The sequence below is a fragment of the Rhipicephalus sanguineus genome, chromosome 8 (assembly GCF_013339695.2).
Source record: "Rhipicephalus sanguineus isolate Rsan-2018 chromosome 8, BIME_Rsan_1.4, whole genome shotgun sequence".
Taxonomy (NCBI): Eukaryota; Metazoa; Arthropoda; class Arachnida; order Ixodida; family Ixodidae; genus Rhipicephalus; species Rhipicephalus sanguineus.
Window position 1 is genome coordinate 47,023,755 of NC_051183.1, and position 27,041 is coordinate 47,050,795.

The 27,041-nt window shown below is 47.2% G+C and overlaps 1 protein-coding gene across 3 annotated transcripts in view; it reads left to right on the forward strand.

Moving 5' to 3' along the window:
- The window catches only part of LOC119401819 (uncharacterized), a 215,171-nt gene extending 191,247 nt beyond the window's left edge, over nt 1-23,924 (forward strand). Inside the window, exons 31-36 of one of the 3 annotated variants that reach the window (XM_037668810.2) lie at nt 496-651; nt 11,101-11,178; nt 13,421-13,620; nt 18,153-18,290; nt 19,866-20,117; nt 22,384-23,924. In XM_037668810.2, the coding sequence (XP_037524738.2) occupies nt 496-651; nt 11,101-11,178; nt 13,421-13,620; nt 18,153-18,290; nt 19,866-20,117; nt 22,384-22,651 (1,092 nt within the window). In that variant the 3' untranslated portion in view covers nt 22,652-23,924. The remainder of the gene's footprint in view (nt 1-495; nt 652-11,100; nt 11,179-13,420; nt 13,621-18,152; nt 18,291-19,865; nt 20,118-22,383) is intronic. The other 2 variants (XM_049418149.1, XM_049418150.1) reach the window with 2 other exon arrangements.
- Nucleotides 23,925-27,041: the final 3,117 nt, after the last annotated feature.

The following is a 27,041-nucleotide window of genomic DNA, read 5'->3' on the forward strand; positions in this document are numbered from 1 at the left end:
GCTTTATCGCAACGCGCGACACTAGGCTTCTTAACGCACGTTATTTTACCCTACTGCTCTTCGGCGCATGTAATGTTTGTTGACTGTGAAGCAGCATCAGCTTGGTAACACGTTAGCTCGTGACACGGTAACACGTGACATAAGGCTTAACACTGATGCATCGGGCTTGAACAGCAACGCGAGAGACGGAACCAAGGAAGAGAAGTCTTTTGCTCGGTTGTTCAAGCACCATGCATTTCAGCCAACTCACCCAGTCTGCCCTCCTACTTCAGTTTATTAACGGCGATGTCAGCCGCTGACCTCCTGTGCGCCTAAGCTCGCTCATCCTTTATACACCACTCTGGGTACGCGTCGCCTGGATGGAAACGTGTTGTATGTGTTGATCTACCGTCGTATGCTTTATGTTCGCGTGACTTTGTGCCCGGCGGCACGTCTGGGCGGCGTATGCCGTAACGTCACGTTAACCGTCACCGATGGTGGCGCCCCCTTGACCAGGAGGAGCGCATGAGCAGGGCGTTCGAGGTGATGGTGGCTCACGTGGAGAACCTCAAGCGCGCCTCCGAGCGGGAACACCGGGAACTGGAGGAGGCCCGCAAGCTGCTGCTCGACCATCAGCTCATGCACGACGTGGCCAACGTGACTCCCGCAAAGGTGTGCTGCTGCTCCAATCAAAAGCGCGCCATCACTTCGACAAGGACACACACGTGACCTGCGTCTGCCTACTGCTGCACGTCTGTCGCTTCGCCGCTTTGTGACGTGCTCGCACCCCCACGTGACTTGAAACTGCCGCACGTCTGATGCGGTTCCGCGCTTCACCTGAGAACGTCTGCGGCCACCGCATCGTGTCACAGCTTGCAGGCACTTGGTGGCTGGGGTCTTGAACTCGGCTTCGCTTCGCTGCGTATCGTCTTGAACCGCTTCGCTCCGAACGCAATGCACCCGAGGTCGACTGCCGCCACCGCATCGTGTCGCTGCCTGCCTGCCCTTGCTGGCTTGGTTCCCGACTCGGCTTGGCTGTGTGTCGTCTTGCAACGCTTCGAAAGTGCGAGCAACTGATGATCACTGCTTTCTTTCGCAGCTTTGTATAGGCTGTGATCGTTTGTCGCTTCGCTGGCCCCCATCCGCTACTGCTGCGCAAGCGCTTGTTGCATGCTTACGAGTGGCTGGAATGAGTTTGTTGTGCACGGCTTGCCTTGAATGTCTTGTCTGTACCGACTTTTGTGCTCGTGCTGGTGATGTAGTCATTCGTGAAAGTTTCGACCCCCCTTTGACTGGGCCTTCGGTAAAGTGTCGCTTGGCACCTCTAACTAGTTTCGTCTGCCTTTTGTCATCGTGATCACCGTCTTTCAGTGGTATGTAAGGAATCCTATCGAGGTATGGACGCAGTGAGCAATGGAAAGGAAAATGATAGGTGTAACCTTAAGGGACAAGAGAGAGGCATGGGTCAGGGAACAAAGGGGTGTTCAGGACATCTTAGTCGAAATCAAGAAGAAGAAATGGACATGGCAGGGCATGTAGCGCATAGGCAAGATAACCGCTGGTCATTAAGGGTAACTGACTGTATTCCAAGAGATGGCAGACGCGTGAGGGGGAGACAGAAAGTTACGTGAGCAGATGAGATTAAGAAGTTCGTAGGTATAACGTGGCAGCAGAAAGCACAGGACCGGGTTGATTGGCGCAACATGGGAGAGGCCTTTGCCCTGCAGTGGGCGTAGTCAGACTGATGACGATGATGATGAAGGTATTACAGCATTACACTGTAACAATTGAAATCCCAGTGGAAGAACGGCCGGCGCTATATATTCGTGGCTTTATATATATGCCAAGTGTACTTGCCTTGCAACAGAGCCGCGACACAGCGTGGCTTGCGGGTCTTTTCACTGGTCACGTGGATTCGAAAGTTTAGGCAAAGACTGTATATAGTGTGTGGCGCTGCATCTGCACTTGCAGAACATCTGGACGCTGCTCAAAGCTAATCGGTAGTTATAACGTCGTCATTGTGCTTTGGCTACCTCCAAATTGCTTCATATTTTACTCGGTCATAGCCACATTCACGTATTCACGTTCTGTGCTAAAGTTTCGCTTTGCTTATTCATGGAAAGCTTAAGCTCAAATAGACGCACGACGAAGAATTTTAACGCACACCATAGGCTCTCTGTGTACTTTCTTCGTCATGCGCTCTGTTTATTCGAGCTCTAAGTTTTCCATGAATATGCAATACCAGCTAGCCCACCTAGCTATTCTGTTTCACCTCGCTGTTGCATCCAAGGCCACTTTATTGCTACACTGTGCAGCAAAATGCATTGTTATTCGCTGCAACAGACAATCTTACGTATACACGCCTACGTACGTTGCTTCATCTGCAAGTTAATGTTTGTTTCTTCGCCAGTTTCACATCTCGGCCACGTTTGCATGTGCCGCCGTTTTGTAAGCACCTGCGAAAGTGCCAACTGCGCGAGATAACAGCGAGTGAAAACTCGGCGAGAGAATCTTGTCACGTCGCCGCGTTGGTCTTGGAAAAAAAAAAAACATTCGCTTTCCGCGAAGGTGTTTAGCAAACTGCATTCTTCTGAGATATCAGCAAACCGAGAGAAGACTTGCACACCTTGCTTCTTATGTTTAATGAGGGAGTAGTAAAACTGCAATAACCTTCACCGATCGCTGGCTAACCGGCTTCTGGATAATCTTACCGGAGCATGGCAGCAAAAAAATAAACATCTTAACCAATGACACGTAACGAGTTAGACGTTGTTTGTGATCATTCGTTGTTCTTAAAGCAAGAGTTGGGGATAACGCCGCGAGGGTTTTAGCTTGCGTGGGGTTCCGGTATAAGCAATGGGTGCTCTGGCGTAATACCATACTACTGGGCAGTCGTAGCGACATCACGTGGCAGTTTGATGAAACCTCGCTTCCTCGTGTACACGTTTTTCTGTTCCGTGAGTTTTATTCTTGTAGAAAATAAAACATTCTAAGATGCAGCGTAGTCGTAATTACGCTGGTCCCAAACATGCAGCGAAGTATAGAATACACCTTGTTACTACAAATGTAAGGTCAGTCTAGCGTGGGGGTGAGCTGTGTACCGCCAGGTGGCGGCACCTATACTGCCGTTCGTGTTTACGCCTCCGGTAATCTGCAAGGTCGTCGGCTATCTAAAGTTCGCATACGTTGCTGCCGACTCTTTACACAAGAAACGAATTTGCGTCCGCAGTTTTAGGCATTTGTTCTTTCTGGTTACACTCTGCGCTACTAGGTGGCGCCACCACCCAGCTGCTCACGTTTACGTCACCGTTAGATCAGCGTTCAGGAGAGGGCGATACATTTCCGGAGAGGATTCCAGTAGCACGAGCGAAAGGCGAGCCGTAAATAGACCGTGCTTGTTTTCCGGAGGCAGAAACGTTGCGCATGCAGCTGCTGCTATCTCCTGGATTTCTCAGAACACGCGGCACGATGCATCAAATGTTTCTTTTTTTTCCTTCTTGTCTACGGCCATTTGCAGCAGGGTTCGTCACGAGTTAACCTTTACTGTAGATGCGTGCGCGTGACCGATTTCGACATAACTTTCGAAAGCGTTGGGTAAACGTAGCCTAAACAGACGTTTATCTTTTTTTTTTTTCGTTTGTTTTCTTTCTCCGGCTTCAGGTCAGTGCAGCGCCCGGTACTTCGTAGAACTAAGTCTGTGCGCATATAATGGCAGTGAAGTCACGGTGCTCCATCGTAGCCTTAACTTTACAACACTAGCCAATATTTCGTCATTGAATACTTACCAAGGCACGCTAACGTTACTAAGCATTTAACCCGGACGCTGCCTACCGTTCTTCAAGGGGGAAATAAAACTAACAGCATTTATATGTGCAGTGTAAATTAAGTAGAGCAGAGTAGACCCTAGAAGCTGTGACTCATACCCACACTGGGGGATTGGCCAAGAACCGGTTAGTTTTTAAAGGCAAGTTTTAAATTGAAGTTCAAACTTTGCTTAATTAATACGGAAGAAGTATAAATTATTGAGGTTTTAGCGTTACTGTGCACAAACTCCACTATGGGCCGTGAATCGTTAGTGAAATGACGTCCTGGCGTTGTGGTCACGCCCGAGTATGTACTTTGAGGCGTGACTGGCATACAGGACCTGGCATGTCGTCGCGAGGTATGATTCATCCGCAGCGTCGACGTGGCTACAACGAACTTGTGAATACAACTCAAATCTCGATATTACGAATGCGTAGATAATTATCGGCTGTAACGAAGGAAACTACCCTATTGAAAATCGGGGGTTGGTGGATGCTGGAAATCTTGGTGGACATGGTGGAAACGATAGTGGACAAGGTGGAAAGAATAGTGGATGTGGTGGAAGCTGCGGTGGTAATGATGGCTGATGATGGCGAGAGTGGAAAAAATGGTGGCAGATGGTGGTGGTGGTGGCGAGCTTCTTTTGGTGTCAAGTGGAAAATGCTGGCTGATGGTGGTGAGCAAAACATGTTTTGGTGGATGACTTCGTGAACAAGCTGGATGACGGTGGCAGGATGGAAGCATGGTGGATGACGGTGGCATGATGGAAGTGCACGTGACATTGTGTGAAGTCGCTGTCAGTTCTAATGTTTTCCTCTTGAATGTGCAGAAGTATATGCAGTTCAAAGAAGCCAACACCGATCATTAAGTTTTCCAGCACTATTTTTTTTTATTCATGCGGCGCTAATAACCGCCACAAGTTTTCTGGAGCACAGCAGCCGTGAATGTTTACATTTTACGCACGTACTTATCAGGTTTACATCCGCGATGTGTTGCTTTATAGTCATATTTACAAGTATAGAGGTGTCGGTGTGAACAGCGACAGTAACAGTGTTACATCGCCGCGCATTTGCCGAGAAGTAAATGAGTCCTTCCAGCGGGGAGACCAGAAAACAGCTTTCGCTTGATACCGCCACGCTTGAAACGCAACTCCGGCAATTCTTGCACACTCACTTACCTCAGCGGGACTTTAAGGTAATAGTGAAAATGCATGGAAAGCTAAAATGCACAAACTTTTACCTTCGACCTGCGTCGAGATAAGCCCCACCAAGTATGACTTCCACCATCATATTCTACCACCATGATTGCCACCAACGGTTAGGCATAGCGTAGCGACCGAGTCCGTCTACGTGTTATCGGCGCTTCTGGGTTTCAGTATACAGGATTCCGATGAGTAGGAATGACTTTACAGCACACCTGTGGCATTGGCTAACCTAAATGAAGCATTTTTTTCTTGTGTACGGTGTCCGCACAAGAAGCGATGAGCATAGATGCGACGCGCTTCCAGCAAAGGCCTCCGGTCACCAACCGCCGCCGGTCGCACTCGCCGGCGCTTCTCTGACACGTATGCGAGAACATAGACTTGTCAATTCGTACGCCTTACTGAACCAATATGATGGCATATTTTTCCCGCGCACTGCACTTGTATTGGGCCAGCTGTTATGCAGTTGTAGCTAATGATACAGCGTCAGATCAGTGCGCTGGCACGACTGCGCTGTACGTTGCGCAAAAAAAAAGTCACAATACTCAATCAATTGTACGCGCGTATTTATCGAATGAGATTAGAGTCGACAGAAAGGCTCTGCACATGTCGCACTTTGAAAAAAGCGAGAAACGCTTATTCAAACTTCGCAGTAACACTCGGTTGACTATACTCGCGCTCCTCGCTCCACTTGACATATTTCTTTGGAGTTACGTTGTGAATTCTAAAAGAAAGTTAGCGCTGTTGCCAGTATTGACGTGCCATTCGTTACCGGCAGCAGTTTGTTTGCGTTTAATAACTACGCAAATTTTAGTAGGATGTGAAGATCGCGTCTGTCTCTAGTACGAGACATACAAAGCTGAAGCCAAACGGTGTATTAGTATGTTGACTAGTCATTTTGCAAGTCGCTAAGCAAGTGACAGCGTGGCGTAGTGGTAAAGTGCTCGGCTCGGGATCCGCAGGTCGGACGTTCGACTCCCGGTGGCGGGTGTTTTTTTTTTTTTGCATACGTTTTTTTTTTTCTTTTTTATTGTACTAGTGCTTTCTACGTGGCCTTCTATACAATTATTCATGCGTGACGGCTAGGCACGATGGTGCCGACGCTGTATACAGAGCCGTTTTACGCTCCATCATTCTCCAGCATCCAGCATACACCACGTGCCACCATCTTCCAGCACCATAATCCACCATAATGGTGGATGGTGGAATCCACCATTCCTCATGGTGGATGAATTTTCAATAGGGTAGTGAAACGCGTAGCCTATAGTCAGGCACCTTTCGGGCCTTTTGCTGCGTCTCCTAAGACATTTCTAAATTGTCTTGAATAAAGCCTGAATGTAATGTTATGTAATGTAACTAAGAATAGTCTTCCTAATAGTGCAGTGTGACGCATGTATGCTCATAACGAATTTTCGGATATTACGAATCAATTTCCTTGTCAGACGTGACTTGGTTTTGAGGTTTGACTGTTTCCAGTCCTCGTTACGATAGCGAATCGCGACAGTTGGCTGACAGCTGTTCTTTTTGTGCGTGTGAAATGAAACCGGCTTCGTTTGAATGTTGCCTGCATGAAACGCGTTGCTCTGCCTTTTTGCTGCCTTTGTGATTGCTGTATACGCTTGTGCCTTGAACATTAATACCATATGCCTCGGCGTGGCCAGGGGAGGGGGTGTTGAGGGGGAGGTTCTACCCTTCCCCTAATTTTTCAATTTTGCATATGTACATATACACGCACACATACAAACACACGCATCCCCCCCCCCCCCACCATAAAAAAAAATTCTGGCTACGCCTCTGATACTGTGCTATTTTTGTGAGTTCTCGCGAATGTGTCCGGCGCTTGCGTCACGGTGCATCTGCCGCCTTACTATATTCGCATTGTTTATAAAATTGGCGACCGAGCTTTGATGTTCGTAAGTTTCAAAAGAACAAAACTCTTCGTATACTTGACGATTTCAATGCGTGCGGCTCTGCGAGATGCTTCCTTTGCCCGTCTTCACTGCTCATACGTGAAACCAGCGCCGGGCGCTTTGCCAACGCAGTCTGTGTGTGACTTTGGTGGATCGCGTTATTATGGAAATGTGAGCGATATTATGGAGATGTGCCGGGTTTTCGCATTGGTTGTGGCTGCACTGTGTTTGTGCACATGCGCGGCATGCGGGTAATGGTGGAACGTCTTTGTCGACATTGTTTGTGTGTTTGTCCTTGCACCGTTGAAACGAATGAGCACCGTGGAGGTTAAGCATGCTGTATGCTGGAATATTAGTGCATGTTACTCAACCTCCTTAAGCGAAAAAAAGGTAGTGGCTGTCGACTTACATGTGAACGGCACAGATAAGTCGACAGTCACTGCGCCGAACTACTGTGGAATACTCTTTATCTCATATCAGTTATCTGCGATCCTTGCCAGATAGATGCAATCCTTGCCTCTGAATAAGTCTCGGTGGTTGTGTGATCCTTGCCCCTGGTGCTATCGCGACTGGTTGTTTCAAGTAATGCGAAGTTTCGCGGCGTTCGCCGATCTTCTGATTGCTCGGTAAACGTTACAGTATTCTAATCACTTCTCATGTGGCAGAAGGCGTTTCACACCTTATCGCGAACGGCGTTTAGCCTAGTGTACTATTGTTGAAGCGTTGAAGCCCGATTGATGAGCCATCCTAACGTGTCTTGTACGTGGTCGAAGTGTACAAGGCTCATGAAGGCGACATCTTGTCCGACAGTTCTTTCTGCCGTCGATCAGCGGTTCCGGAATTCTGCTGCTCAGGTCAAGGGTTTCGATGAAAGCGAAGCGCAAGACCCCTTGTCTCCTTCGGTACACGTTAACGAATCCATGGTGGTCAAAATGAATCTAATGTAGTCCACTATACTGCAACGCACTATAACGATGGGAAGAAACGCGAACAGTGCGGCGTCTACGCGTTCCACCGTTCGCATTGCATTTCAGTCGGTTGTAGCATGGCTAGTAATAAAGACTAGTCATCCATGATAGGTCCATGGACGACTCTATGCCGTATTCCAATTGCCGCGAAAGTGAGAGCGCTATGAAAACAAATGCAAACAGCGAAGCGCTATGTCGCCGCTCTGTTCGCGTTTCTTTCCATCGTCCCTGTACCTGATAATCATACGGCCGTTTCAGCGAGTGAAATCTCGTAGATGCGGAGCTCTACGCTGCGGGCGTCTTTTTTCGCGAGTTGTTCGGCGCAACAAGACACGCTACGCGCGGCCAGCATTCCTCGCGGGCCTCTGTATTTTCTCATCGTCTCGTGGCGACAAGGGAAACCGGACGGGGCTTAGCGTATGCGACGCAACGCTAAGCGGCAACGCAGGATGTGGCGCTTATCTCCGAAAGCAGCAACAGCGGCGGCGGCGACGACCTTGGTATGGTGACGGCGCCAACCTCGTGAAGTCGACGACGCGTCGCGGCTGAGTGCGTGATCCGTTTCGCCGATGTTCTTGCCCATGCGTCAGCTCGTAAAGAGGCGCTGCATGTCCTGAGAAGGCTTTGGAAACTTAGATTAAACACTTCCAGCTTTGCTTTCCGGGAGCCCACGTAGGTTAGTTGCGGTGCTGTGAGTTTGTTTTTTAAGAGGTATCCTCCTGGGCAAAGCGCCTTGTATAGTTTTTATTCTTGATTTGGCATGATGTCTTGATGTTTGTGCTTAGTTGTAGGGGAAAATACCGCAGGAAGTTTCGTGCGCGTGACCGTAATTTATACGGCATAGTCGAGAAACAAGTTTAACGTGTTCAGCCGTAGCTTTGTACTCAGTATAGCTTGCCAGGCTCAGAATACAGTACGGAGTCTTGCGCACGCGCTAAACGCAGAGAACTCGCAGATACTTACGGTGTAGGAAGCTGTGAACTTGACAGCAGAATGGCGATCGTGACGTAGTACGAACAGTATGCGCTGACGTCAGCAAGGTCGCCATATTGTAGTACAGCCAGCACGGCGATAGACTGCGCGTTGCCTTGCTCCAGTAGTACATTGGAAGCTGCGAGTAGGACAGCAGGTTGGCGCTCGTGACGTCATGTGACCGATTCCCCTATAACGTACTGTACCTGCTCAACTCCGCATTCCATTCGATGTCGATCTTGCCAGTCGATATCGCGGCTAATACACGTATGGCTTTTCATGCCGTTTCGGGTGTGCTTCCTTTGTGGGAGCATGCATATCTCTCACAGCCATCGAACAACTCCGTTGCCTGCCGTACGTATGGGTTGCTCAATTTGAAAGCAAGCACCGAATCAGATTCGACCGACAGTCACCGTGAACATGTGACCTTTGACCGTCGAGGTTTTCTGAGTGGCTCCCTTGTGAAAGAAACCATACGCTTTTCGTACTTCAATCTCACCAACAGGGACAGCAGATGGGTGGAGCAGATAGGGGAAAATAGCAGATGCCTGACAAGCTAAAAACAGCGCAAACATGAATCGTCGCAAACTAGCCCATGTTTGTTACTGTAAGCATGTAAGCATAGGCGTGCGCAGGGGGGGGGGGTCGCCCTCCCCAGTGACCTAAGAGGGGGGGGGGGCGCAAAATCAGCCTCTTACATTGACTTAGTAGGGCGGGGGGGGGAGGCGCTGCGATGAACCTTCGCCCCCCTGATGGGGAACCCTGCGCACGCCTATGCATGTAAGGCATTTTGTTTTATGTTCACTGCATACGAGTTTTCGCTATACTACGAGTATTCACCGCACAAAAGTCTACGAAGACCCGTATTTGCGACATGCAGTCACACTACTAACAGTGTTGCCTCGGTGAGCATGAAGTCTGATGGAACTCACGCGTGCCGTGTTGTACCTCTGCAATGGCCTTCTCCTGGAAAACATGCGGTTCACGGGTGGTCACTGTACTAACACACGGTAGAAACTCTGTAGTGACATTTCATCGCACGCTTCGAGCATCGTACTGCAGCATCCACGTCGTTACCCAATTTTACCCTCCTCCCCTTCCTTGGACTAAACTGCCTGGGTTGTGGTCCCCTTCTTCGTACAGGAATCGACAACACGTCTTTGAGGGCTCCATGGGCGGCGACGTTGTTTGCGTTACCTTCGGCTGTGAGGTGCCAGAGGCGAGTTTTAGGACGGTACTTGAGCCGAGTTTTGAACTGTACTGCACTTCTCGCGATCACATGATACAGCAGAGCGCGCAACCACGTACATTCCTCTGATGCCGTATTAAAGATGGGAGTGAAGTGCCAGAGCGCCCCTCAACTTACATTCAAATTCATTTTAAACACGGTGTACAAAAAACTTCTTATACAGTGATTTTAAATAATTCCAAGTAGCCAAACTTAATCCGCATCTCTCCCATACGGGGTGTCTCATACGTTACTCACCATGTGCTAGACCCGAACCTTTTTTTATTACTAATTATTTATTTGGCTCCTTTTCTGTACTCGTTGCCTCCGTGGAAGGGGGCCTGCATGACGAAGCTGAGGTTGAAATAACAACAGTACTGCAGTGAGTAAAGTTTACGTGGCCAGCAGTCAGAACAACTGGGTGGGCTTCATTTATCTTCTAGTTTATATCCTGTTATACTTCGAACGGGACGTGCATGTCCTCAGAGATCCGGCCATACTCGGAGTGCAGTACATGGATTTCACACGGTAACGCTGTGGCTGTCAGGTTTCATTATCTCACTTCTAGGTATTCTTGGTAAGATTAACGTATTACAGCAGCCACGCCTAAGCTCGCAGTCTCAATGGCCTATAGCAGTCTTAGTAGCCCATATCGGTCTTAGTAGCCCACATCGGTCTTAGTAGCCCATATTAGTCTTCGTAGCCCATATCGGTTTTAGTAGCCCATATTAGTCTTTGTAGCCCACAGCAGTCTTCGTAGCCCACAGCAGTCTTTGTAGCCCGTAGCAGTCCTTGTAGCTCATAGCAGTGTCAGCAGCCTATAGCCGTCTTAGTAGCCTATAGCAGTGTATAGCAGCCTATAGTAACCACGCTGGCGCCTCGCAGTCTTGGGTACTTGTCCCCGTCCCTGGGTCCTCTTTGAAGTGCTGCCGTCCGCATGGTCTCTGCACGTCGTCATCGTGTCTCTTTTTTTTTTTTTTTTTTTTTACAAACGTGACCATCGAACTTGGCCCTTGGTCGTTTCTTTCTGCCCTCCAGGATGCTCGTCGCAGGGCCAGCGTTGCCTGTGTCCGCAGACCATCGGGAGAGGATACCCGTGGGAACCTTGTCTACTTAGTAAGCTCCTTCAACAAGCCAAATGGGAACAATGGGCGGAAGGGTGCTGTACAGTCTCCATAGCATATGCGACTCTTTCCCTTAGTCGGCGCAAGTGCGAAGCTATGTGAGGCAGTATCGGTCGCCGCGCATTGACTGTGGCTGACTGCCCTGTAACTAAGATGCCGCCAACACCACTGCTTCTGGTCATCTGCCGGTACTCCGGCACACGTAGGGTTGCGTTAATACCGCACGTTTAGTCCAAAATTCTCAGTACACTATCATACGTAACATCCTGTAAACTTCTTTCTCTTGTTCTCTGTCATTCATGGCATTTTCACGCTCGGACTTGCCGTTTTCCATGTCTGTTCGTGCTTGTCCTTGTCATGTACTTTCCGAGCCTGCAGTGTCTTCCGGTCCTGCTCCTAAAGCTGTCGCCACGGCGACCATGTAAACTGCGTGCTATGTGATTTCTTTGTGTGGCGTGTGACCAGATGCGAAACCTTTAGTGTGGTCCTTTGTGTTCGCCTCTCACCTTTGCTTTTCGTGCGTGTTTGTTAGTTCCTCTACCCTTTCTGTCTACGTAGAAATGGTTGTCTGAATCTTCGTTTGGGATGTAAGCTTGTCACTCCAGCACCTCATTGTGCCTTTCTGTCCTTGATATCTTTAGAAAAGCCTTTGAGCGCCTTTCCTTTCACGTTTCACTTCTACCTTCATCAAGGCGCAATAAGGAACGCCTAATCATCGATGACGTCACATCCGGTGTACTATGATTGCCTACTTGTTGCGTGCAAGTTGAACCACACTCTAATGAAGTGTACCGCACCTATCGCTGCTCTTTAGTTGGCGGTTCGCAGAGAAAAAAAATTTCCTACCGCTGTAATTAAGCCTACATGACCTTTGAGCTGCTACCACTGGTAGGCTTAATTGCCCCTCATCGAAATTGGCCGCGCTGAAGTCGCCGGAGCTCGGCGCTTATTGATTCTTTCGATTAAGACGAAAGGAAAAAGAAAAGCTAAAAGACGCCTTTTACACGAGTTATCGCAGGCGTCTACGCTTTACGCAGCGCAAAAACAACTGTTCGATGAACTCGGCTTCAGTGTGTGCTTCGTTATGGTCCCTTTCTGTCATGTTTTCGTCCTCACACCATTCTTTGTGTGACCCCACCCCACTTACCCCTAAACGAAAAGCTTGTGCCCTCCCTTCGATTGGAGTGTTGATGCTTTTGTGGATTTATGGAGGTTTCTTTCCTTCAATTATGCACATGCTGCCCCAGATGCCGAAGGGCATCCTTCGGATGCCTAGGAAATGAAACGGTAAGTGGCGCCACCTGGGTAAGGTCGGCGCATCTTGCGCGTGCGAACGTTGCCTCCGCGATTAGTTCCGGCGGAGCAACTGCGCACTGCCGGGGCTAATCGTGGAGGCCACGGTGCGAACTTAGCGTGCAGTGCGGCATTGTGACGCTGTGCTTCAGCGCTGTAGCAGAGTAAACGAGTGCCCGTAAGCCATCGGGAATGTTAGTTGGAGTCGGGGTTTATAAGTAGCTAGTCGTTAATTGTACAGCAGCAAGGTCGAAAAAGACATCGCCGTTATTGTGAGCGCGCCATCTCTGGTAACTGCTGTTACTTTGAAAGTTGTTTTCTTTTTTTTTTTTGTCGATTGAACGATCGATCGCGTTTACATCTCGATAGCGCAGTTTAGCAATGCGTTACTTTTTTAGACACCGCCTACCACCGACAACGCATGCACTTTGCATAAGCACTAGTTTCTTCTACAGATATGGTAGCAATATGCCAAAATAATCTACGTGCCCTGTGAGGTTTCGTGTGCCTGAGGAGCTGTGCGCCTTTACTTAATCAGTCGCCATGCTGTTACGCAAGCATGTAGTGCTACATAGTTTCAGAGTTGAATGTCGGGTGAGTTGGTGTTTCGACATCAATATCATCGTAAATAGCTCGATGAAACAGCACAGCAGAAAGGAAAATACGAATACACAGGCGCCTGTGTTCGTGTGTTCCTTTCCGTTGTGCTGTTTCGTTGCGCTTACGATGACAATAATAGCGCTGCATAGCTTCGTGCCAACGATGCCTTCGAATATATAAAGTGCCCTTGTGAGTGTAAAACGCGTTTTATTTTCTTTCCGTTACTCTGTAGGCGATGCTTACGCTTGAAAATTGTTTCTGGGGATTTTGGTTAGGCTTAGGTGTCCCCATGTAACTAGCATATCCGTCGCGGCCGCTCCGCGCGCCCCCTTACCCCGCAGGATTCCCGGGGCCGGCTGTTCAGCATCCCGGGCGGCTCGGCCGGCAATTCGTCGGCGCCGGGTCCCATGCGCGCCCTGCGCGCCCTGAACCTGGGCCCCCGGCGCTGCTCGCTTCCGGTGCCCCACGCCGTGCTCCTGCCCACGGCGCACGAGGCCGACGCAGCGCGAGCAGCCGTAGACGCCGCGGCCTGCTGCAAGTCGTACGTATACTCAATTAGTGTCGTAAATTCAGAGGAATCACAAGGCGGGAATACACATCTTGCCATGGTGGCCATTCGATTTTTAGAAGTAGAAGTCCCAGTTGAAAATGTGTAACTGGGAATCCAGCTGGTTTCAGCTGGCATTAAAGGGGTACTGACACAAAAATTTTGGCCTCGCGTTTTTTTGCTGCAATGTGTTGCTGGGGGCCTGTTAGTCATAACACGGCACATCGTTTGCTGCAGTGCGCGACAGATAATTAATTACAGGCTCCTCATTACCGACCAGTGTGAGTTTCGGTTTCAAAAACGACAAGCACCCGGGTGCAACTATCACCACCTAGCGGCTGCAGCGCTCGATCACGTCAGCACACAGAAGTGTGACGCACTTCCGCGCTGTTCGCGTCGTCTCCTCGCATTCGCACGTGCTGCGCGATGACGTCGCCATCATCGTCCTCGTTGTCGTCGTCCTCCTCATCGTCGTCTGTTGGCGACGATTTCCTTGAGACACCAACAGCGCAGCGGCGAGCGCGTCAAAACAAAAATGGCGGCTACGACGTCATCACAACTTGTTGCACCGGCTACAACGGTTACGTAGGGGAAGTAGGGGGGTCACCTCGGGTCACCTCCGAGGGTGTCAATGCAATAGGTGCGCCCTATAATGCCGGATCGCGCACGCGAACTTCAATATTCATATAAAATACCTTCCAAGCTTTATTCGCTGTCGATATTTCGCAGATGGTACACGCACGTACACGGAAATCGATCCAGCAGGCTATCTCGGCCGCGAAATTTTGTGTCAGTACCCCTTTAAGGGATCAACTGGTCCCAGCCGGGAACTAACTGGGACCAGTTTGTTCCAGTTACAACTGGTCCCATTGAGCAGCTGTTTCCAGTTAGAACTCAGCTGGCCACCAGGCCCGTAGCCAGGGCGGTGGAGGGCTAGGGGCCCGGGCCCTCCCCCCCGAAATTTTGGTGAAGTACGTGTTTTTACGAAAAATAAATAATGAAAATAAGTGTTCTTCTCAAATCGTCAAGGTTTTCAACAAGTGCCCCCCCCCCCCCCCCCCCCTCCGAAAAAAATTCCTGGCTACGGGCCTGCTGGCTACCAGTGGGAGGTTGAAACCATGACCATTTAAACTGGAAGGTGCTGGTCCCAGTTTAAAACCATAGCCAGTTAAATTGGGAGCAAGTGACCCCAGTTGTGCCCTAACTAGAAGTGCGACCGCTTATTCTGGTTGTACGATTCTTCGCAGTGAAAAAAAAAAATTGAACTCGAGTGCATTGACGTAGCATTGCTGGACTTGAAGAAGTGGATTCTATCCAAGAGTTTTTTTCTTGTGTCCTGCTCACAGAAGAATACCGGATCGCTGGCCTAGTAATATTGTATGGAGCCATTGCTAAAACAGAGCATAGGATGATGAGAAAATAACAAAATAGCATCTCATGGTTTGCGATTCGATTATCTTTTCTTATTTGGTCGTCATCCTCTTAGCATCGTTTTTACCCCATTACAATAATGTAAATACAGTGATTCCACTCCTGCGCCAACTGCGCCAAAGTGCGCCAAATTGTATTTACTGCGCCATCCTGATAATATCGACGAAATTTGCGCCAAACTGCGCCAAAGTCTCGGGTTTCGGGGCGTCTATCACCGGCAATCGCACCGCCGGCGCGTCAGAACATGTGCAGCTCGATCTTGGGGCTGCCAATAAAGTCGCAATCATGGACCAAGAATTATTCCGATGAATAAATAGCGCTCGCGCGTGCGTTCCGAGTAAGCCACGATGCCATGCACGGTGCCGACGCAGCTTCTGTTCTGCAAGTCGGCTCGACAGCAAAACGCGCTCTCCGCAGAGGCTCGTGACGTCTAGGCCTCTCGGTAGCGAGAAAGTGCGACGGTGATTCATCGGCGGACGTCGTCTGTTCCAGAAACGCTGCTGATAGCTCGTTTCAAGCGTCGCACGGCACGTAAGGAAAGCAATGTTCAGTAATAACTACATGAGTGCCGCTAAAATGTCTGTCACTTCTGTTTCCGGACATCGCGGAATGAAATCTGGAATCGCTCGCAGTAGATATATGGGACAATATCGAATTTTCCTTGCTTCGCGTTTATGGAAGAGCACGCGAACGGTGGAAACGCGTTGACGCTTTTCCTCAGATGTACTTTATCCACGGATCTTCATCCAGAACAGCTTTTTCGTAATTCCTTCCGCCAGCGCGTCCGAGTTTGTAATCACTCTGCGGTAAATACCCCCTAAAAGGCCCTGGCCTCTCGAGCTCACGTGCTAGGGTTCCAATTCAAATTTTTTGCTTGCTTTTTAAAAATGTCATCTCATTAATAAAAGCATTTATCCTGGTCGGAGCAGCCGCAAATGCGCAGCTGTCAGTAGCGGGCCCGTCGCTGACGGCCCACAGTGGAGCGGCTACGCCATGTTACACGTCCGCCCCTCGCTTTCGGGGGTCAATAGCTAACGGTTAAAAAAACTGTTTCGCTTAAGAGCGAAGCAATGAATGCGATACCAGAAAAATGTATTGTGAAACGAAGTAAGACTATAGCAGCTAACTCTTTTGGATTCGATCTCGCGTAACTCAACGAAACGCTGGTTTAAGGGAATATGGCCCCTCCAGGAACCGAAGCGTTTTCTTGCTCTGAGTTCTCTAAACGCGAAGTAGGCGTTGCGAGCACAGCAAGTTTACGAGCCGTCTCCTGATGCCTCGAGATAGCGCGCGCGCAAGCGACTGCGCCCTTCGAACGATGCGGTCCCCTTCCTCTCCCCTGGCGTCCCTTCATGCTCCTTACGAAAGACGGGCGGGGCGTTTCCTCTCTGTTTGATGAGCAATCGACGGCAGGCCCGCACGCGGGAAGATATTATCTCATGCGCTGTCCGTGCGGCGGAGACAGACGGCCGGCTAGTTTAATCTCCGCTTCAGCCGCGTTCGTCGCCAGCGCTCGCGAGCTTTTACCCGCGGCTAGAATGCGCGTGATGTTATTAATTTGGACTTTATACGGAAAATCACGGCAACGGCGACGGCAAAAATCCGCCGAGAGAGACCATATAATTGCTATCGCGAGGGTCAATGTACGGGGCAGATTTTGCGCCCCCCCCCCCTAGCTGATAGGGGGGGGGGGCGCCTCCCCAGTCCCCCCTGTGCGCACGCCTATGCTCCTGAGATGATTTTTTCCATGAGATTTGCAATGAATCGAAATATTTCTAGCCTTCATAAGAGCCACATAATAATACTCAGGTGCTTGAATGTTAATGCAATATGCTTCTGTGTTGCACTCCAGGATGTAAAATTATCTGCTCCAAAGTGCTCCCAGATGCAAAATTATCTGCTCCAAAGTGCTCCAAGATGAAAATATTGCTGCTCCAAAGTGCTCCAAAACGGAAATCTTGCTGCTCCAAAAATTGCTCCAAATCAGAAGTCCTCGGTAGCATCACTGTAAATAGCCTTACCTGCGTTTTGTCCTCAGTGTTCTCGGGGCACTAAGCAGCAAAATCATAGTTGAGAGATCGGGTTAACACTTCACTGTCAGTGGCTTCCACCAAATTGTCGACATAAATAATTAATAGTAAATGATCGGATATTCTGTATTAACATTGTATATTAAAGCCCAGCATATTAAACATTTCCAGCACACCAGAAGTGACCCGTAGCATTTCAGAGCAGTCAGGCTGTCTAGTGCGGTTTCAAACGAAAAGCATTTTTAGGTTTGTACATCGTTTCTGCTCTTTCGAACGGCTTCAGACTTCAGACTTGGTTTCATGAAGAGTGCGCTAGACTTAACTGTCATGCAATTCATATATGGTGTTTAAAAGATAAATCTCACAGGGGGACACATGCAAGGGGTGTCCCTCTCACCCTGAACACAGTGGGAGTCGGGACACTGCTGACCCAACCATGATTTACACACGCGTACTCGATGCCACATGCATGACCTCGTATTAACGAGGCACATCGTTGCAGCTGAGCATGTATGGTGTTGTGTTGCTAAGAAGCTGAAGGCGCGGTTTCGATTCCCAGCCACGGTGGCTGCATTACTGGGATGGACAAATGCAAAGAACATCTGTTTGCTTAGATTTAGGATCACATTGAAGAATCCCGGGTGGTCGAAATTTCATCCGGAGTCCCCCACTATAGCGTACCACATAATCATTCTGTGGTTTAGACAAATAAAATCCCAGTAATCGTTATTACTTGTAATAACAAGATTTGGGCAAGCTTCGGATTGAGGATAGGGGGACTTAGAGCAGCCATGACACGTGGCTGTTAACTTGTCGCATTGTTTTTCGCCTAATTTAGTGGCTTCTTTGCCGTTTCCAAAGATTTCACGATTATCATTTTTGGTTATGCCTCCTCAAATTCACATGGGTGGTCTTGTGTAGGCAGCCTATGCAATAAAATTTTCAGTTGCGAGTAAGTGCTTTGTCTTTTCAAGATGAACTTGCAACAACTAGCCCATCATCCATTTTGTGCACTGTGCCAAGCCATGTCAAACATTGTCCGTAAATGTCCACGCTTTTCGGCAGGGAGTGTCATGTGGAAGAGGACACGGTGGGACCTGCAGCTAAAGCCGATGGCTCGCACCACCATGGTGCAACCAACGGAGACGTTGGCGTCTCCAGCCTGTCTGCCCACGACATCATTGGCCATGTTGCCGAAGAAAGGTGAGGCAATTCGTTTACTGTTTCCGGGAGCTTCGCACGTTGTACACAAGGTAGCAAAAAAGAGATCAGCTGGTGTGTCAGTGCCTTCCCAATTCACTCTTACAGGCACTTATTTTTATCCAAGTCTTCTTCATTTCTTCTGTACCTTCCTACCTTCTTTCCTCTTTCTCTCCTCCTGTCTTCCTTGCCTATAACTCTTTCCTTCCCCCGAAAGAGTATGCAGGTGTTGTGACCCTCTAGGTGGCAGTTGTTGGCCTGCTGTCTCCCTATTTCCTCAGTGTCCTTGTTTAGTTCCATATCATGGGCATAGCCAGGGGGGGGTTGGGGGCGTACAAACACCGGGGTCCAACACCACCCCAAATTTTTCAAGTTTTATTTATTTATTTATTTATTTATTTATACTGCAGTCTAAAACAGACACTATAGTAGGTGTATAGATACACGCATATACGAAAACACGCATGGACCTTTTCTACGAGGGGTGAATACCCCCTCCCGAAAAAGTTTCTGGATCTCGACTGTCGTGTATGCATATCAAATGATAATAATAGTAATAATAATGATAATAATAATTTTGCAGCTCAGAGCTCCTGAAAGCAACCCATGTTCTCTTATTGGGGAATAAAAAAAATACGTATCACCTCCAACATTGTGGTTACTGTATTTCTGCACACGGATCAAACAGAGTACATGCTGCACTGTGTTGCTTTATTTTGTGCAGTTGTTCTAATGTGCTTTTAATCACTCTATTAGATGGTAACGGTGTTCACAGGAAGGCATGACATGCACAATGTCTAGTTTTATTTTAGAAACATATGAAGTATTCTACACCCTCAGCCAGGTGGAGTGGTAATTCAGAGCAGGCACACACTGCTACTGATAACAAGAGAAATGCAGTTTGCTCCCGTATATGGTTTTCATCATCCAGGCAGATTGTCTGAGGAGCAATGAGCCAGCATTCAGATGTGTTCAGAGGAGCACTCACATTCAATGTTCAGAACTGATACTTCACCAACGTGTTGCATGTTAATGGAGTGCTTACTGAATGTGACAATTTTTTCCCAAAATAGACAACAAATAATGTATGGCACTGCAGAAGGTAGATAATCAAGAAGTTCCTATTGGTCATGCAATTAACTCCAGTATCAACTACGTTTATCTGTAAGGCATAACTGTTTCCCAGTGCAGTGTCGCTGAGAATAATAGTCAGTGCCTTTTGCTTACTTTGGGAGCACAAAGGCAGGAAAGTAAGTGGAAAACCTTACAAAGTTTTGCCTCTTTGTCATTCAAACTAGAATTTGCCTAAAGGTAGCCCTAAAGGTATGTGCCATGGTAGAAATGTTAAGTGATGGTAGCATAATTATGAAATGGCACCACAAATAATGAAAAAATCAGAGGCACACAGGAAACAAGTGGAGATACGTAAAATGGTGACAGATACGGGTTACCATCAGAAAACCGACAAAGAAAACTAGTGTCAGAACTGATATCACCAGAGCACAGCGCAATGCTCAATAAAATCTTTTGTAGGTTGTTTGCATTTCGTGAACTGTTGGCACCCTCTCTGTTCCTCAGTTCAACTCTCCAAAATGGTGTGCTCGAGGAGTTGGTGGCCGCCAGCGTCCAGGACACCCTGGAGCTGTCGGAGCGGCTGAACGGCATGGAGGAGATGGATGTGGATGAGCTCCGGGCTCGCGTCGAAGAAGATGAGGAAGGAGACCGAGAGGGCGATGGAGAGGAAAGGGAAGGTGGTAATGCCAGGGCAGACGGTGCCAACATCGACCTGCTGCACTGGGCAGCCAACGTAGTAGTCAGGGTGAAGTACTGGTGAGTGCTGCCATGCTGGGGTGGGCTGAGCTGCCAAAGATGAGGTCACACGATCAATACCAAGCTGTGCCAGCCCTATTCCTGTCGCCATGAATTGCAAACGTACTCTTGCATTTAAATTGGGACTTGTTAGCACCAGGTGGTTAAAAATTTGGCTGAAGTTGCACAGTCTGGCTTCGCTTTGTTATTGACGTTTTTTTTTAGGTTCCGCGGGTTTCATATCGGGCCACGAGGGCCACATATCGATAGGAGTGAGACGAGAGAGCTATATTTAGGTGCATTAAAGTACTCATGCGGTCAATACTAATGCAGGCCGGCTCCCCCACTACTTATCGTAGGTCGGCAAATTCACTCATGAGTCGACTCACTCAGACTCAAATCGAGAAATGAATGCAAGTCCGGGTGAGTAATATTTTGGAGGTGTTTGAGTCCGAGTGAGTCCGGTTCAGGAAAATTTTGGCGAGTCTGAGTCCGAGTGAGCCCTAAGCACAAAATATATTTCTTGTGGAGCTCACTCAGACTCACTCATTTTTTGCAGACCTATGATAATATAGTGATATTGTGGTTTTGGCGCATAAAACCCCATAAATACAACTGTCAAGCTCACACGAAATGCGCTGTGCTTCAGCATTAGTAAGTGGTGCACAGCTTCAGTGCAACTTCGTCACTCCATCTGTAGCTAGGCACATTGCAAAGGAGTAGTACGTGAGCAAGCATCGGCCAACATGACAGGAAAACTTGGAAATTATAGATAGTCGTTAAGTTTGGTTGCTATTTTATCTGCAAAAAAATTGCCATCCAAACACTCTGTACAGATGATTAACCAGCGAAGCTGAGATATGCAGCCCCAGTGTTTATCACTGGGTTAATCCTGACGGTTCATTGACGTTCCAATTATTAAATCTGTCCAGAATCCTTAATTGGTGTTTTTCACCTCTATGTCCCTTCATTTTTAGTGGTCTTTCGGTGAATGGTCGGATTTGCGGAATTTCTGGGGTGCATACGTTTTCTCCCGCAGATGACATCATTTTTAGTGGACCAGTGGTGAGTAGTGGGACTCGCCCAATTCCCGTGGCACATACACACTGGGAGTTTCTGTGCGCATATAAGACGGACAAATTTTGGTTTCACCTAAATTTTGGTTTCACCAAGCCATACACAGGTTCATCGTAAAAGTGAATTGCGGCTGAAATTAGTAGGAATAAGTGTGGCGTGAAGCATCGCATGGAATCCTAGCACGAGACACTCGAAGGTTGTGTGGCTTCTGCATGAGGTCCACACATTGCTGGTGAAATTGTTTGACTAGTAGATGGAATGAGAGCTCTGGTGGTATACCTTTCTGCCAGGTGATGTGTGACCATATCTGTAGTCACAGCAGTGGGTTGATCCTGGAGATCCATTTTCAACCAAGCCTGGCTTATCGCTAGCTAACACAGCCTTCACAGACACAAATACAGTCGTTCTCATTAAAGCACAGGTTGCGTTAGAAAACCCGCGTAGGTAGTGGTGCCACATTTTCTTCTATGTGGCATTTTAAGAAACAATCTGGTTGGTTCTAACTGAATTAGTATAAGCCCACTAATGGACACATTGTAGCACTGAAGCACGATCGCAAAAAGAAGAAACACAAGACGACAGGACGGGCATTCTTTCTTCTTTTTGCAATTGTGCTTCAATGCTACAGGATGTCTGTTAGCCAAAGCACCTAGCAACACGTTCTTCTGCTAGTATAAGCCCAAGAAGCAGCTTCCAAAAGTACACATTATCTTATGACTTCCCAGTAAACAGTTTCTGCCTGAACCCTTGTTTTCAACTTCATGCAGGTTCGTTGTCTAACAAACTACGCAGCGGGACAGGGCATAAAAAAAAATGAGAGACTGACAGACGTCTGCTCCTGCTGTGCAGTTTGTTAGAAGATCTTCCACTAACACCATTTCATCCCCATACTAACTTAAGTACAGCTTCATTCATAATACAATTTAAAAATAGAATTTCATACCAGTTGATATTAGGTCATTACCATTAAAGGAAGTTTTGTATATAAGTTAACCTAATTCACATTGTGTCTAATAATACCAGTTGTTTCTTTAATTATGTAACATTCATGTTCCTACAATGTTGTAATGGATTTGTTTTGAAAAATGATTTGATGTATATGCTATGTATAACACATCCCTGCGATAGCCCAACTGGGCTGCAGTGTTTATAAATAATAATTAATAACCTGCCCAACTTTTTCAACGCTACTTGCGTACATTTCATGCAGGTTGAACAGAAGTCGGCAGGTGCTGGCTGGACGCAAGCGGCTGGCACCAGTGACCGTCCAGCGCTTCACGACTGCCCGCTACTTCCTCAGCGGTTTCTTGGTCACTGCGGCCCTGGTGACTGCCCTGGTTGTGCTCCTGCCGGGTGTAGCGCCAAGTTCCGCCGCCAGAAACGACGTTGCCAACATAATGGAGCTGTGGCACGACCTGTGCCTCTGGGGACCGAACCTCGTGATGCTGCGACGGGGTGACCGGCCACCGCCGACGTAATTCTCGCGACTCGAAAGACTTCTTCGTTTCTGTCTCCCTCATTGACGTTCTGCAAAGTGTGCATAGTTGCTGCGAGAATTTTTAGATACAAGCACCTGTGATGTGATCTTTACAGAACATTCTTTATTGTTAGCGTGTGTATGTTCCAGTTCATGTGTTAATGTGTCCCAGGAGCCTTACAAAACATGACTGGTACGGATTCGATTGGCAAGCGGCTCCTCGTTGTACCATGAGATGTATATGGTTGCTGCTAGAGTAGCAGTGACAAGTTGCTATGTGATTTTTAGAAAGGCTTCGCTTTTTTATGTGTGTTTGTTAGTTCTCCATGCAATACAGTGTCCCAGGAGCACATTTCAAAGGAAGGTCAGACAAAGCGCCGCAGACTACATTGGCTACATCAGCGAGCCTCTAAAATGTTCACATGGATGGTGGCACGATGCTCTCACAACTCATCCATGCGGCTCTTTGCGTTGCCTGTGCATTTAAGCACTGCATTTAAGTTTCGAAGTTTCGGCATGGCCGTCCCTGCGAAAGGAAAGACACCACAAGTACTGTCTGAGGACAGCGATGGCTTAAACCTGGTCACACATTTGTCGAACCCCCGTAACACACGCGGGCTCGAGTGTCTTGCCACGTCGCGCACCACGCCTTGCAAGCCTGGCAAGTACTCACACGTTAGGTGGTCGAGCTGCTGTTAGTGCTGCCACCTTGCCGGTGCATCGACATTCCTCGCAAACGATCCTCTCTTGCTCAAGGAGAGTTCCGTTTTGAGAGAACAAAGTTTACAAAACGCAACAACCTAAACTTGGACTGCCACACTCTGCGCGCTTGCACGTGCAGCTGCTGGGGAAATAGGCATAGTATGCTGGCAGTTCATCGTAATGGCCATCTCCCATTGTTTTTTTTTTTTCTCTTTGTTTTACTGTTACATTTAGGTCTCTTCGAACTGAGTGCCATGCGCGTGTATTACTTCGTCATGTGCAATACTTACCTTTTTTTTTCTTTTTATCACGAGGAAGACGTGCATCTTTTTTTTTTTGTACAAAGCCTGCTATGACTACACCTTGTTCACATTTATAGACCTGTTCCAACGAGTCGATGTGTGGAAAGTATTCACACCTGCATAACTGTTAATAGTTTGTATTTAAATATAGTTCCGTTTATTGCTGTTACAAGTACTGCGAGTTCATAAATGTTTTGTAAAGCTTTACTAAGTGACGAGCCTTAAATTTGGGTTATATTTTAGACATTTTAAACTTCAGTGTTCCTTGTGTTGAAAGGTGTTTATAGTTAAAAGAGAATGTTTGAGTTTTTAAGATTTATCTAGCGAACCACTTTAAAGTGGCTTTCCCAAGAAGGAAAGTCTGTTGTCGAAGTATATTTCAGGCTTTTGTGTTCATGTTCTCTGTTCGTTTTAGCCGAAAATAAATTTACTTCCATGTTTCTCATAACAGCCTCCGCAGTTATTTTTGTATTTTTTTTTATTACTGATACTGCCAACCCAACAGTGGGTTATTACAGGAGTGACATCAGTGCAGTGAAAAACACAAGAAAAGTGTCACAATTTCTTGTGTTCACAGAAATTAAGGAGCACAAGTGGTATAGGACAAACAACACACAATACTGTGTGTCAAATTGCACAACCATTTTCATGTAACAGCATCGACTTGTCTACATTGCCAACACAAACACATGCGCTGAACAGATATCTGCCAGTTTACCCAATGCACTGCATTTGACTGAATTATTGAGAACTGATTACAAAATCCATGTCGACAGTGATTTGAAATGTAGAAATCGCAAAGGTCGATCGGTCAGTTTGGAGACGACGTGTTCAAGTAATTTGACACTTGTACTAATAGTGAAATAGGTCTACAATTGCGAACATTGGATTTATTGCCACTTTTCTGAATGGGTGCATTTTTCGTATATCTCGAAGCAGATGTGAAGTAACTAGCATAAATGAAAGACTGATAAATTACTGCAAGATACGTAGCGGCCCTTTCTCCATACCTATGCAAAAACTCGTTGGGTAAGTTATCGAGTACTGGACCCTCTTGGAATCAAATCAATGTTTTCTAAGAGGTTTAATACACCCTGTTTCAATGTCATTCATGGGGGTTATATTGGAAACTACATCATAATCTGGTGTAGAGCCGTGATCTCTGGCATAAGCGGTAGAAAAAGTGTTGGGAGACTGAGCTCATTCCATGTGCACAGTGTTGTTGTCCTTATTGGTTGTTTTTGGCAAGGAATTCACACGTCTCCAGAATATACTAGAACTTAGAAGAATAGACTTTTGGCCGAGTTGGTCCTGTAGCTTTATTCGTCTTGTCCCATGTTTTTGCACGCTATTTTTATTCATCATTTACTAGAATGTTTCAAGAAAGGTGTCGGGGTAGTATAGAAAGGTTTTTCGAATAATTGATGTGCTGCTTTAGTTCTTGGCTCAGATTCTTAATACGGGTATTGTGTGTGTTACCTATATGTGCAAGTGCTTTGCAACTTTGTTTCATCCTTCTACTTGCATGAATTAGGTCTCTGGACTACCTAGGAAAAGTGATTCCAGAGATTTGGAACGCTTTCATCAGAACGGTCGATTACAACAATGCCATCAAATGAAGAGGCAAGGTGGTGTGTTATGCACACATCTTTGGCAGCTGCAAAATCAGAAATGACCTTACACAAATGGTCTTCTACTACCTTTGCAGCGAGTCTCAGATTCGTGAAGCGCATGGTATGATCGGGCTTTCCATCCTCAACAAAGCATTTGGATAGATTAGGATGTAATCGTTCAGAAATAAATACCATGTCATTGTACAAGTAAACGCACAAATCGTATTGCGGCCTGAAATGATCTGTGACAAGCTTAAGGAAAATGCTAGGGAGTTCTTGGAAGGATCGAGTTTCAACTTAGCCTGGATTAACCATTTCCCAATTGATTCCAGATAAATTATAGCCGCCAATCAAACACACATCATGTTCGTGGCAAAAATTTGCCTCCATATAAGCTGTTTAACATTACGTTGTTAGTAGTTAGGAGGCCTATATAACCAATACAGAGGGAACGCTTCTCAACATTCAATTTTATCCATAAAGCTTCGATACCACTGTAATCCCGAAGAGCTGTGAATATAATACTTTTTTTTTTACTAATAATGCCACGCCACCTACTGCCTGTGTTTAGAAGAATGCAACCATGTGGAGTGACTTCCACGTAAAATATATATCATTGCGAAGCCTCGTTACCGTAATGACAATGACGTTTGGCTGATGCTCGAGCAAAATACTTTCCAAATACATCTGGTTAGTTAACTAGACTACGGGCGTTTAGATTCAGGATCTTTGAACATCAGTTGGCACCGCACGTGTGATGAAGTCTAGACGGGTGGACAGTGGTTCACTTTAATATTTCCTTTCAAACAAAGGCTACTTCCTGTGCGCACAGGGTTAATTACCGTCAAGGACACCTCTTAACATGCGTGGTTACCATACGTGCTGACCAACACAGGAAGCTACTGTCACTATTCGCAGACGTGCATTAAATGCACCCCTTAGCTTGCACGTTTAATATACTTATTGGTTACTCCTAAATTATTTCAGACCCTAAGCTGAAGTGGGTTGCACCGAGCATATCACTCAATTAAAAAAAAAACGAAAGAGAACGAACTTACAAATACAACTTGCAGCAGTTCAATTCGTGTAGTATTGTGAGCTATATCCTGCAGTCCCTAGCCCTTTAAGCCCTGGATTTTTTATTATGGTCGGGGACATTTTTTGTGCTTGTTTTCCGAATAGTTATGACCTCGGAAGACCACAATTGAAAAATTGAGCCAGTGGTGCAAGTATTAATCGATTTACAGGCATGACATTAAATTAGGTCATCAGGGCTTAGCGGTTGTGAAATGAGATAAAGGGCGTATTTTTTCCTGCTATTCACTAGAGTACACAAAATGTGAACCACGTCTCATTTTTGAGTGTGATACTCATTGAAACGGCTTCGGTACGTCGATTTGAAAATTGCGCTTAGCCGCCTCAGCTGACCCGCCTCGGCGTCACCCATGACTTCGGTCAAGTTTTTTCTTCGTTGTGGCTCCCAGCTCCGCAAGCATGTCACCATTTTGGCGTCAATCTCAGTGGAGATCATTGAAGAAGTATTCTCCCAAGAATGGGCAGTTTTGGCTTCATTTCTGAGGTGCTAGGGGAAATGATAGGTGATGGCGTCAATTGAGACCGCCAGGGCCGAAAGGGCTAGCAGAGGTAGGCTGTGCTGAAATTTTTTAGATGTGAAGCATCTTATAGCGGAGTTCAATCCGGTGGTGGTGGTGGCGTGCGGCGTGACCACCTTTACTGCGCATGCGCAAGCCCTCTCCGCTCCCTCTTTCCACTT